This window comes from Apis laboriosa, unplaced genomic scaffold (genome assembly GCF_014066325.1).
Source record: "Apis laboriosa isolate Shangri-la unplaced genomic scaffold, ASM1406632v1 scaffold18_cov149, whole genome shotgun sequence".
NCBI lineage: Eukaryota > Metazoa > Arthropoda > Insecta > Hymenoptera > Apidae > Apis > Apis laboriosa.
The window spans coordinates 918,749-932,121 of record NW_025222233.1 but is presented as its reverse complement, the minus strand read 5'-3'; the positions used below and the strand labels follow the sequence as shown (position 1 = coordinate 932,121).

At 23.8% G+C, this 13,373-nt stretch overlaps 3 protein-coding genes across 7 annotated transcripts; all 3 read right to left on the bottom strand.

Moving 5' to 3' along the window:
• Window positions 1–2,370: 2,370 nt before the first annotated feature.
• LOC122712074 (E3 ubiquitin-protein ligase RNF13-like) lies at window positions 2,371–7,518 on the bottom strand. 5 transcript variants are annotated; one of them, XM_043931402.1, is made up of 9 exons: window positions 7,239–7,518; window positions 6,574–7,166; window positions 5,995–6,297; window positions 5,524–5,716; window positions 5,149–5,357; window positions 4,881–5,055; window positions 4,624–4,782; window positions 4,329–4,538; window positions 2,371–4,122 (listed from the first exon to the last, which is right to left on the bottom strand). In XM_043931402.1, exons 3-9 carry the CDS (start codon window positions 6,172–6,174, stop codon window positions 3,902–3,904), a joined length of 1,347 nt encoding a protein of 448 aa, XP_043787337.1. In that variant the 5' UTR covers window positions 6,175–6,297; window positions 6,574–7,166; window positions 7,239–7,518; the 3' UTR covers window positions 2,371–3,901. The 5 variants fall into 5 exon arrangements, with proteins under 5 accessions (XP_043787337.1, XP_043787339.1, XP_043787340.1 ...); XM_043931404.1 differs by having other exon boundaries at window positions 6,875–7,166; XM_043931405.1 differs by having other exon boundaries at window positions 5,995–6,203; window positions 6,875–7,166.
• Window positions 7,519–8,479: 961 nt separating this feature from the next.
• LOC122712073 (putative uncharacterized protein DDB_G0282499) lies at window positions 8,480–11,437 on the bottom strand. The gene is made up of 5 exons (XM_043931401.1): window positions 11,336–11,437; window positions 9,357–10,988; window positions 9,119–9,289; window positions 8,879–9,019; window positions 8,480–8,795 (listed from the first exon to the last, which is right to left on the bottom strand). Exons 2-5 carry the CDS (start codon window positions 10,977–10,979, stop codon window positions 8,646–8,648), a joined length of 2,085 nt encoding a protein of 694 aa, XP_043787336.1. The 5' UTR covers window positions 10,980–10,988; window positions 11,336–11,437; the 3' UTR covers window positions 8,480–8,645.
• LOC122712075 (phosphatidate cytidylyltransferase, mitochondrial) lies at window positions 11,250–12,987 on the bottom strand. The gene is made up of 2 exons (XM_043931407.1): window positions 12,841–12,987; window positions 11,250–12,540 (listed from the first exon to the last, which is right to left on the bottom strand). The coding sequence occupies exon 2, from the start codon at window positions 12,445–12,447 to the stop codon at window positions 11,335–11,337; it is 1,113 nt and encodes a 370-aa protein (XP_043787342.1). The 5' UTR covers window positions 12,448–12,540; window positions 12,841–12,987; the 3' UTR covers window positions 11,250–11,334.
• Between the last annotated feature and the right edge of the window lie 386 nt (window positions 12,988–13,373).

The window sequence follows — 13,373 nt, the reverse complement described above, 5'->3', positions numbered from 1 at the left end:
GTATGTATTTTATATATACAATTATATATACAATTAAATATATTAATTTTATATATATAATATATACAATTATGTATTTTAATGAATTCTATATATTATGTACACAAGTAAGAATACAATATTATTTGTTTATATTGAATTGTCGAAAATATATAAAAATATCTCTAATTTTTTCATTTTTGTGTTTTTTGATGTCATAAAGAGATTATATTTGAATAATTTAAAAAAATAATTATGATTACGAGTCGAAAACTAACTAGTTAGTCACATCGAACGTGCTCGATTTTGTGATCACCGTTTATAAAGAAGCAGCAAGAGGTAGAAAAAAGGATATTGAACAGTATAGGTAACAGAAGAGGAAAGATCAAGAGGATGAATAAGAAAGATTCAGAGGTGGAGGAAGAAATCGGGGTTGCTGCGATAGCGAAGGTGGAGAGGATGAGGCTATTCGGAAGACTGAAGAGGCCGAAGCTATGAAGAACGGAGCACGATCTTTCCTTGTCATCGTGACTGTCTCTGGCCGATTTTTAAACAAGGAGGCGAATTCAAACGGCATTGTGTCGTCACGTGCAGCCACTCGCTCTCTCTCAACAGAATGTTGTTAGAACCTCTTTCCTCTGTATAACCGCAAAACTTTCATATATTCTCTTCTCCTCGTTTTCTTATTTTACTTCTTTATTTTATTCTTTCCTTTTTCATATCCATTGTTTTTGTTTTCTTACAATTAATAATACAAATAATTTATATTTTTTTTCATTAACATATATATATATATATATATATTATAAGCATTTATAAGCATTTTTGCTAAGTTTTTGTGTATGCAAAAAATGCAAATCGATTCCTATTTCCTTTTTTGAAAAATTTTCAATATTTTATGATTACCTTCGAAATAATAATAATTTTCTTTTACATTGATATTAATAATAATTATATTCCAATTTTATTTTCATCATTAACAATGATGACAATGAAACAATTACATGTTTTCTAATATTTTATATGTTAACTTTAGAATTTTCTAAACGCGATATTTTTCTATTTATTCAAGATTCGTTTAAATACTATAGCTATTTTGATTTATCGATGTAAAAATTACATATGATAAAACACAAAATATAAATATTTCTTTATTTCTCTGAATAATACATCTAGCATTAAACAATAAGATGATAGCAAGTCTAATCTTTCGATTCGGATATCATAATGGTTAAGTAAAAATTCATTCTTTAATATTGTAAAATATACATGTACATACATACATACGAGCGCCTGCATGCACAATAAGATCACACATACCGGTTATTTACACAGTTTTATACAATATTTCCTTTGTTCTTTTCTTTCGAAAGATTTTCTTTAAATATCAATTAAATCACAGCAACCATTTCCTAATTTATATTAATTATATGTTTTTTATTTATATATCTCCATTATTATTTATATGTCTTCTGTCACAATATTTTTTTTTAATGACAACATTTTATATAATTCTTGTGTCATTATTAGGAAATGGCTAAAAAATTTTCTTTTCTATTAATATAGACAAATTTACAGAATATGTATAGAAAATGACATGTCAAAAACATCCAATTATATTTTTTTATATTTGTTTTTTTAGAAAATTAATTATCAATGTTAGAATTATCATTATATACCTACAATTTTTTAAAAAATTTAATTCGATTTATATAACATGTAACATTCAAGATATTACCATTAGAATTTTATTATATATTTAGATTCTATATCTTTCTATATGTCCTGCATAAAAGAAAATTCTATTTTTGGTTTTCTAATTTATATATATATATATATATATATATATATATATATATGTATGTATATACAATAACAAATAATATTTACAAATATATATTATGAATCATATCATTAAAAAATATATTTTTTTTTTATTCATTTGCTATATATATATATATTTTTTGGCAATATATTGGCAATATATATATATTTGCCAATGATCATTATTTAACATTCATGGAATAAAGAATCTGTCTAATTGCCTATTAAATAAAATCTATATACTACGGTAACTAAATAAAGAAAAGATAAATATATGATAATCAAAAATAAAGTTTTAAAATAAAATATTTAGGCCATATAAAATTATAAATAAACATTAATCTTAAATGTTTCAATTTTGGTTTACAAATGTTTATCAAGATTTTGATTAAAACAAATAAATATTTTAAATAATTCATAATAATTTCAATTGAATTGAATTGTTTTAATATTTTTGATATTTTTCATAAACTGACGAATATATTTGAAAAATTAGATTATACAGACATAAATTTAAAAAAAAATAATTTGAAGTCTTAACTATTAAATAATTATTTTTATATTATTTAAAATAAATTTTAATTAAAACAAGCTAAAGATAACAATGATTCTTATTATTAAAATAATGGCAAATTTTTAAGAAGAAATTTTCATTTATCTATATATAAAATTTATAATAAAAAAAATGCTTGAAAAAACAGTAAATATTAGGGTATCCCATAAGTTTCTTTCGCACCATGCTAGGAATGACTTTAACTGGTTATTTTTATATGCAAACATTTATGGCATCGGTTTCAGTCATCCCAAAGCTCTTTTAAAATACGTTTCATTGGTGATATAGTCTTTTTTAAAACTTTTTTCTACACCGTTCAATATGAATAACCAAAGGAAACATTTGTTATGTTTTATTATTTAAAAAAAAATGATAGTACAAATGCAGATGAGATTTGTACTGTTTACAAGAGTAGTATTACAACTATTAGGATCATCTGCGATTGGTTTAAGAGATTTAGCCCAGCAACGACGAATATAGATTTTATTATGCTCGCTGAAAATCCGATATAGTATGCAAGAAGAATAGATGCCACTAACATTTCCAGAAAAACGGTAGATAATCACCTGACTAAGATAGGATATGTCAATCGATGTGAAGTTTGAGTTCCACAGCTATTGTCGGAAACCGACTTTATGAACCGCGTCTTTACGTGCGATTTCCTTTTCCAACAATATGAAAGAGATCTTTTTTTAAAAAGACTTATATTATCACTGGAAATGAGACTTAGATTTTCTATCAAAAGGTGTATCGAGAATGTACTTGATTTAAGAACAATAGACCTTCAACTGTTGCAAAGCCTGGATTTCATCCGAATTCTTTTATGCATTTGATGAGATTGGAAAAGTGTAGTTTATCATGAGCTTCTTTCTAAAGGTGAAACCATCAATTCTGGAAAATATTGCAATCAGCTTGATAAATTAAAAGATGCCATAGCAAAAAAACGGCCAAAATTAGCGATGAAGACATCACGACAATGCAAAACCGCATGTTGATTGTAAGAGAAAAGCTGTTACAGATTGATTGGGACATTCTATCGTATTTTCTGTACTCGCTAAAAAAATTCTCTTCATGATAAATGATTCCAATTCGTAAGCGAAATAAAAAGGTATCTCAAGTAATATTTTGAAAATAAACCCCAACAATTTTGCAAAAAGGGAATGAGGCTTTCTGAGAGATGGAAGAAAGTAATAGAGCAATTCATATATAAGCAATAAATTAACCTTAAATAACAAATATCATGTATTTATTTCATCAAAAAAAAAAAAAAAAAAAAAAAAAACTTATGGGACATCCTAATATTAGACAAATGAAATAAATTTAAATTTGCGATGAAAACTATTGTATAATTAATAGAGAAGAAATAATGATATTTTTTTCGTTCTTTAAAATAAAAGATGAAGCTCTTAAAGCATTCAAAATGCCTTTTTTTTTGTATAGTTATGAATTATTAACAGTCTATATCAGATTTTGTAATGTCTTAAAAGAACATATCAATCTTATTGATTATATAGATATATAATAAAAAATAGATATAACCGAATTTTATACATGAATATTGATCTCTTCAGAATCTGTATTAATAAAATTTGTAGCTTCACTTTCGATTGGTACAGACCCGCCCGAATTCGATGTTTGTGAATTTGTTCGTACATTGCAATTTGTAATTTGAACAACAGGAGCTGGAAATTCTTCAACATCTGTATATAAATTTACTGTATGTGGTTTAGTACTGCTCACAGAACATTCCAAGTCCGGTAATTCGCCTAATTAAATAATTAAAATTATCTTTTTCTTTTATTCAATATTTGATCATTATCATATATTGATTAAATAATTATATCTATATAAATATATTTAATAATTAATCCTCAACATATACTTCAAATATTAATCAACAACAATCACGTTAAATTAAAATGTAATGGCAAGAATAATGAGAAGATAAATAATATTTAAAAATAATTCTTACCATTAATACTATGAATATCAAACGGCCTGAAAACAGTGCCACTAGATGGTTCTCCAGCACTTACACTAGCTTCTTCATCTGTTGTATCTAATAATTCTTCAGAATCAGAACTACTATTGAAATGAATCATATCGTGTTGTCTTGTTTGCGATCTTCTGGCACGATTAAAAGGATTCTCTCTCTGTCGTGAAAATGTTCCACCTTGAGTACCTAATAAAATATTTTTATTTCTCTAAAATATAAGTTAATGATTCTATATCTTTTAAAATGAGAAAATAAAAATTTTTTTTTATACCTTGATGGCCTTCTCGAATCAAAGGTGTCGTATCGTCGGCATCCGAATCACTTTCGTCAGTAACAACTTGTTCGTCCGCTGCAAAAACTTTCCGCTTACAAACAGGACAAACTCTACGATTTTTTGTTAGCCAAGGGTCAATACATTTTGTATGATATGCTAAAAATAAATAATATATCATTCATGATATAAATATTATTAGTTATAAAATATTTCAAATTTTTCAATATACTAACCACATATTGACACATACTAACCATGTGCACAGGGTAAAACTCTTAATTTTTCACCCTCAGCATAGTCATCTAAACAAATAGCACATGTTTCATATGGATCACCTTTTGTATACTTGTGCGTAGGAATTTTTTTCAAACTTGAATTAGGTAATCTATGTCTTTGTTGCCTTCTTCTATCTTTAATACATCTAACAATCTATAATTTACAAAAAAATGTTTTAACTATACTTTTTTTGCAATAAATATAATAATTTAAATGTTATTTATTAATTCAATCTGCAAATCTCACCATAAAGATAACCATAATTAGAAAACATATCCCTACGACAATAGCAAAAGGTAAAAGTAAATGTGTTATATTGAATGGACTGTCATCATTGATTAATACAAAATACAATTCATCATATAAATAATTTTCTTTAATAATCAATCCTGTAATTTCACTGACAAATACTGATGGTATTATTATTCCTGTAGGATCTTTAGCTAGCATTGGTTCTGTAATAAAATATATATATATATTTATATTTATACATTTTTATTATATATTTTCATTTATCAATTGGCCTATTTAAATATTGAAATATTATTATGTAAATATTTTCAATGAAAATAATCTATAATTATATAATTGAATGAATTATTTTATTTTAATAAGAATTACCTAATTTATTGCTGTTTACATTATGTATAATTACAGCATCATAACCAGCTTTCTGAGCCATTCGTACTTTTCTTTCAAAACTACAGTTATAGCGAGCAATTAAAGATATCCAATTACCAATATAACTCGTACTATTAGGAGGACCCTGTATTTCATGACATGCTGTAGGTGGTTCTGCATACACAACCATCCCCTAATATAAAATTTTTCATAAACTATAATATATATATTTTTCTAATTTATTTATTATATTATTCTATATATATATTTTCATTTCATTATTCACTATTAATATTGATTATATTGATAATATTCTACACATAAACTATTCTATTCACATTTATATATTAATTAAAATCATATTTTTTAATTTAACCTTTAATTTTTTTTAGATATTTCAATTTTTTTTCTAAAATATATAATATAATATATAGAAAAAATTATACAAATATTTCTTATAATTATAGATACCTTAATCCCTTCAGATGGTATCAAACCTCCAAATCTGGCAGGCATGTCTCTAAATTCTTCTTCAATTTGATGTCTTGCAGCCGCAGAAAATACTAAAATATCTGCTCTATTGCACATTACACAAAAGACAAGAAACATAAGCCACAGTTGAAGTTGGTGGCTTAAACAACACTGTTTCATGTTTTAAAATGTCAAATTGCCTTGTCAACCTTAATATTTTATTAAAAATTTGTTTAATTGCTTCATTATATGTTACATTTAGTTCTAAAATATTAATGTATCCATGAACAAAATAATGCTAGCCTGTTAAAATAATTATAATATTTTCAGATTATATGTTTATATTTTATGTAATTTAATATTATATATTTTATATAAAATTTGAATTAATATACAATTATATTTACAATTAATTTACACTTAATAATTTTCATTTTTATAATTATTCAATGCTAATAACTAATAATATTTTTATCATTTAATAATAATTTTTTTCTTTATATAACAAAAATCTTAATTTATTCAGTGAAATAAATTTTCGAACTAATTAATGATGAAGTTAAAAAATATAATACATACACAGTAGTACTGTATGATTTTTAATCATTCACAATATATTGTTTTAAATGATTAATTATCGATTATTCAATAAACTATCCATAAACAAGAAATACAAACGTTATTTTTTTATCAGAATAAAATAGAAAAATTATATATTTAATGTGCGAAGGACATTCGTAAACACATTCAGTTTGATATATTGATAAACGAATAGATGATAGAAGCATAGGAAATGATGATGAATCTCTCAAAAGTATATCGAGATGTACAAGATATAATAAACAAATAAATGATTAATATGTCCAAAAACAATATATACATATAAATGAGTATGTACGCAACATCTGCGTAAATTTAACCCTGTAAATTTTCTTGTCAATAAGTAATAACACTCAAATGTAAATACGTAGATAATTTCGATACGTACTAGTATTTTTCTATCTTTTTTCATCCAGAAAAACACGTTAAGTAAGACACACAGGAGACGTTGAATCGGTCGTATGTGCATATATATGCATTTACACACGTAATATTGTAGATAATATGAATGTGCAGTAAGATGTATACCGTTTACACATTGCTCTTCATTTGTATCTTCTTTAATTCGTTTTCTACAAATTTCAGGTTATAATATTATAAAACGTTTTGAATATAACACATCGGTAAAAATATAAAATCCTTACGGCGATACTAAATTGACTGCGACGTGAATCCATTGAGTAAAATTTGCAAGTAAATGTCAAAAATTTAATTTTACAAATGAATCACTTATTCATAATTATTTCAATAAAAGTAATTTGAAGTTATATGTATATATATATATATATATGTATAATGCGAAAACAATTTAAACAATAATTTTTTTAATATAAAAAAAAACTGTAACTTGATCCCTGGAGTCACGCGGATATCATACATATATTTTTTCCTCTATTTTCTTGTGGAACAATCTGATAGTGCCATGCCGGACGTATGTATATTACCGCGCAATGCAAATGTTAAATTTAAATTTAAGTAAATGTCAATTTATAATTTATTAATTTTTACATCATATAATTAATATTTTTTCAATTAAATTCTAGATTAAATTTTTCTTAAAATTTTCATTATTACTTGATTTATTATTATTTGATTTATCAAAAAAATATTAATATTTAATATTGTATTTATTTATAATATTAAATTTTATAATATTAAATATTAAATATATTGAAAATGTTATGTAAATATATATATAAAAATGTTTTATATATCGATTTTTTCTATTTGCTAGATACTTTGTTTACTTTTGTTGATGTATTTAGATAAAATATATATGTTATTTTATTTAAAAATGAAACAATTATATGCATTGAATAAATTAAACATATAATATGATTTTCATATAAAGTATATTTAAAGTATATTTGTTCTTATATAATTGTTACATTAGACAAGATATGTATTACATCAAAATAACTTAAATAATCACAGGTAAAATTAATTGCATAGTAAAATCAATTAAGAAAAAATATTTTTCTTTTTGAAGAAAATTTATACTTATACTTACAATCTCTTTACTTACTAACTTATTACATTTTATATTAAAATATTATGCGCATACACATATATAATCTTTAATATTCAATAATACATAATACAATGAAATTTAAATTGACATGATTTATTATTTCTAAAATCAATAGAAATTATTCAAGAAATAATTATTGAATATATATCATGATATATTACATATTTTACCTGAGTGACTTCAAAAAGATTATATTTTATAAACTAATATTTATATTAATTAATATTAATTTTGATTTAATATCTTCAACATTAATATTATTTATAAATTACAATTAAATATAAGAATGATAAAATATTGAATAATATGAACAAAAATTAATTAAAAAAAAAAAAAAACAAGAATTCAGATTATATATCAAAATATATTAAATAAAAATATATATTGAAGACACTCATTGGCAAAATCGTTTACATTGAAAGAAATATTAAATTTACATCGCATCAAATTCATTTACTTTCTATAATGTTTTAATAATTAAATAAGCAAAAAAGAAAGAAATATATTTACTTTGATCCCATCATAATTTTCCAAGGGAAAATCTTTCATTTAGATTTTGTGCTTTATTAATAATAGCATTTTTTTTATTCTGATTAAATCGATTAATTCGTAAGTCAATATCTCTGTCAAATGGTCTTCTAATTGTTTGCCCAGTTTTTTTTTCTTCTTTCTAAAATTGTTATTAAAATATTATATACAAAAAATATGTAAAAAAAAAAAAAATAAATAAAATTTTATTAAATAAATAAATACCAATTTTTTCTTTCGGAGTTTATCTTGATGTATTTCTAAAAGTGATTTTTCACATTTTCTATTTCTTTGATAATCAATTTCATCATTTTCAATAGATAAGTTTGTAATTAATGTCCTGTCATTATATAATTTTTCTTCTTCCTAAAATAAAAATAAATATTTAACATTATAATATAAAATATAACATTAATTTATATTTAGCAATTCCTTTAGTAATTTACATAATGGTAATGTATTTACTCGTTTTCGTTTTTCAGTTTTTTTTGCAGGAGTATCTGTCCAACATGATCTATCAGACATATCTGGACCTGCTCTCATTCGAAATTTTCGTGATGTTAATCCTAAATTATTGATTTGACTTGGTGGTAACTCAGTCATCCATTCTTCCCGTTGATTTAATATACCATAATCCTAAAATATTTCAATCTTTAAATATTTTTATTATAGTGAATATTAACATTAAGATAATTTATTTTACCTCATCTTTCTGTTCATTTTTAATTTGTTGAGCTCTTTGTTCTAATTGTTTATATACAAAATTATTTTCTAATGCTGGATGATTAGCAGGCAATGGGCCTATACCATCTTCATCTTCAGATTCTATTTGATTTATTTCATAATTATGAAATAACATTGCAGTATTTGGAAGAATAGGACCTATTATTTTTGTATTCATATCATCATTATATTTCTGCTTTAGCAAATGTGGTGGTAATGCTGGACCGAAAATATCCAAATATGAAACATCATCTTGTATTATATTATCTCGACTGATATTATTTACTGTATCTTTTTCTATTTTTTCATTTATATTTCGTGCATTATTTTTTGGTAAACAAGGTCCTATAAAATCTTTATTTGATTCCATATTATTGGAAGGATCAGTTTTTAATTGCGGCGGTAAAGCCGGCCCGTATGTTGTAATTTTCTCATTAATATCTATTACTTTTACAGAATTGCAATTATTGAGATGCAAGGAAGTTGGTTCAGTGATGTATATGTTATTTTCTTCCAGTGAAGTACATATTACTTCCCTATTATTTAAATCAATTATATTTTTCCTCGATTCCATCAATATAGGTGATGTAGGATTTAATGAGATATCTGAAATGGTACCAGAATTATTATTACTGGAACCATAAAATAAATCATTCTTCCTTGCATTTACCTTTGGTAATTTCTCCATAGCTTCAATTTCTATCATATCTTTTTTTGATGAATCATTATGTTCATTATTAAAATATCTTTTCTTTGAATTCTTATCATGTAATTGTAATAATGAATTTTTATTTTTTACATTTGAAATATGAGTTATATTTTCACCTTTCTTTGATAGAATGTTAAATTCAGATAAATTTAATTCATTATATTCTTGACTTTCCACTTTTTGTATTTCTCTTTTTGTTAATGATTCATTATTGCAATAATCTTGTTTTATATTTTTGGATAAAAATTTTTTTTCATCTTCTTTCACTGATATTTTTTTATGAATATTATATTTTTCAAATTCTTCTCGAAACTTACTATCTTCGAATCTCATTTTACATGTCTGATTACTTTTATCACGATTTCTATCACAAGTATGATGTTTATTATATTTTTCATGACATTTATTTTTATGTTTGCCATTTTGTGATCTATCATTTTCATTTTTGCTATGACATCGTTCTTGAGATTTATTATTTAGATTTCGATCTTGACTTTTGTGTTTCTTTGTCTCTTTTGTTTTGTGTTTCGAAGATAATGGAATATTTTTAGTATCTAAACTAATATCTTTTAAATTTTTATAATCTTTATTATTTTCACGTCTTGAATTTTTTGTCTCATTTTTTAAATATTTAGTAGAATATTTAGAATCTCTATTATCATTATTCAATTCTTTTGAATGTTTATGTTCTTCTTTATTATAGTTATGTTTAAATTTATCTTTTTTATTTTTATGCTCTGTATTACTATAACAAGATTCTTGTTGTGATTTTAAAGTCGATAATTTTCTCATCTTTGTATCCATTTGTACATTATCTTTACGAGTGGCTTCAAAACGAAATCGCCGTCCATCATCACTGTCTTGACTCTCAGAATCAGAATCCATTGTGGTCATAGTTAATTACTGAAAGCATAAATTTAATTCCTTATATGTCTATAAAAATAATATAACATATACACGCACACACATAAGCAAGCGCATATGTATATACACGCGCGCGCGCGCGCACACACACACACACACACACACACACACACACACACACACACACATACCATATATAAAGTATGCATTCTAATTATTTTATTTAACAGAATGGGACAATATTTCATAAAAATATTTTTAAAAATTAAGGTAAATAATACCTAGAATAAATAATTATAATTTAACTAAATAACAACTTTATTTAAAACACATTTGTATAAAACATAGTACATATGACAGAATTAAAGTATGAGTATGATAATTACTATTCTACGCGTTTATCTGTTTCCTTTGATTGAGTTTCGTTCTTCACACTTTCCATTATTCTTTCAACTTTACTTTGACTTGATTCTAGTTTTGGAAGGGAAGTTATCTGTGGGCTTGTTTGTAACATCTTCATTATTTTTGTTGTACTGTATTGAATAGATTTCACAAATCCAGCAGTTGCAATTCCTTTTAGACTTTGAGAAATACTAGATCTCCATATAATTTCTTTTAAACATTCTTCCAATATTTCTCCACAATCAGGATCATAAGCTATTGCACGTAAACAATCTTCAGTATCTTTTGATCTTGGACCTTGAGACCATGCTCTAACAAGATTAACTTGTGGTATTCTTGGTAATTGATTTAAATGATGTATTTTTGTTGCAGGACTTATATCTTGATGGCATATGACAGCCATTTTGTCAGATTTTGGAATATCAACATAATTTTCAAAATGTTGTAAAATTGGACTATATAATTGTTTAAAGTATGTCAACTGAGGCAGAACAATATTATTAATTTTTTCTTTATTTTCACCAAAAGTCATTCGAAAATCACCATTATAAGATAAGCCAGTGATAGTTTTATAAAAATCAATTTCTGTAAAATGCTGTGGAAGTAATAATAAAGCTGCATGTACAGCTGAATGTAAATTTTGCACTAAAGCAGTAGTTAATTGAGAATATTCATTTGGTTCCATAAGTATTTTAACTGGTTTATGTAATCTTCCGGCTAAATATATATCAGTCCAATCTAATAAATCTTCTACTAATGACACTTCAGAAACAACACCATATTTGATAGTATATCCTTCTTTCATTTTAACTAATGTATTATAATATACTTTAGCACCCCATTTTTCTTGTACATTAGTAATTGCTTTATGTCCAAGAAATCTTAATGGTTGAGCATAATGTTTAGGATTAAGTTTTAAATTTTCAGCATGCCATTGGTTTACATTACGAACAACAAATATAAGATCCACCATATTGTTAGATTCATTGTTTAATTGTTTAAATGCTGCAGATCCATATGCAAAACAAAACTTTATATTTCTTGGAAAATTTTTAAGTATATCTTTTAATTGATGAATTCCTATCAATTTTTCCATTATACTGAGACATCAACAATACAATCAAATTTTATGTAAAAGCACTCAATAGCTTTAATTCTGCATAATACTTCTTTATCCTCAAATATTAAACTAAAAATTTTTATGTAATATCATTACATATGCTAATTTTTCTCTTGCCAGAGTACAGTTGATTTGTTTTGTATTATCAAAATTATAAATATAATTAAAAGAAAGAATATAATATTGTAAAATAATGAAGAATGGCACTTGAAGTGAAATAAATATTTTAAGTTTAAATCTTTTTAAAGTTTCAATAAAAAACTTATAAATTTTTGAACATTTGTAATCAACTGCGCCCTTTAACAAAGATTCATTCTACTTAACCTAAAACTTTTTAAGATAAATTGTTTAATCAATATAATCACTTACTAAGTCGACGAAATATTGTATATCGAAGATTTGTTATGATGTATCAATTTCAATAATATAATTAATTTAAAATAAACTGACATAAATAAACAACGAAATTATAACATTTCAATATGCTTTGCATTGAATCTAGAAAAATATGACTACTTGAATTGTACTTACATACATTTAGTATGTATAATCTAGTTTACATTGGCTAGCATAGAAATTTGTGTCTTGTGATATCATTATAATCAATCAATTATTAATTTATTTTAATTATATATTTTAATATATTTATATAATTTTATTTTTTTTCATATCAATAATAATTAATTATTTTAATAATTTTGAATTTATTTTTTTTTTTAAAATTCCATTATATTTGATAATATATCTATGTATATTATATTCACTATGGCACATAATTGGAAATAAACAAAACCACGTGATCGAAATCTAGGGGAATTAAGGTCAAATTCATAATTCCAAAATATGAAATAACTATTTTTCTTTATATTATAAAATTTTTATGGAATTATTTATTTATGTCA

Excerpts from the sequence above, each read along its gene's own strand:
- LOC122712074 (XM_043931402.1), bottom strand. The coding sequence starts at position 6,174 with ATGAAACAGTGTTGTTTAAGCCACCAACTTCAACTGTGGCTTATGTTT. Across the intron at positions 5,717-5,994 it reads TACCATCTGAAGGGATTAAG|GGGATGGTTGTGTATGCAGA; the intron begins GTATCTATAATT and ends ATTTTATATTAG. Across the intron at positions 4,783-4,880 it reads AGTTTTACCCTGTGCACATG|CATATCATACAAAATGTATT; the intron begins GTTAGTATGTGT and ends ATTTATTTTTAG.
- LOC122712075 (XM_043931407.1), bottom strand. The coding sequence starts at position 12,447 with ATGGAAAAATTGATAGGAATTCATCAATTAAAAGATATACTTAAAAAT.
- LOC122712073 (XM_043931401.1), bottom strand. The coding sequence starts at position 10,979 with ATGACCACAATGGATTCTGATTCTGAGAGTCAAGACAGTGATGATGGA. Across the intron at positions 9,290-9,356 it reads AAAATGAACAGAAAGATGAG|GATTATGGTATATTAAATCA; the intron begins GTAAAATAAATT and ends GAAATATTTTAG. Across the intron at positions 9,020-9,118 it reads AAACTGAAAAACGAAAACGA|GAAGAAGAAAAATTATATAA; the intron begins GTAAATACATTA and ends TTTTTATTTTAG.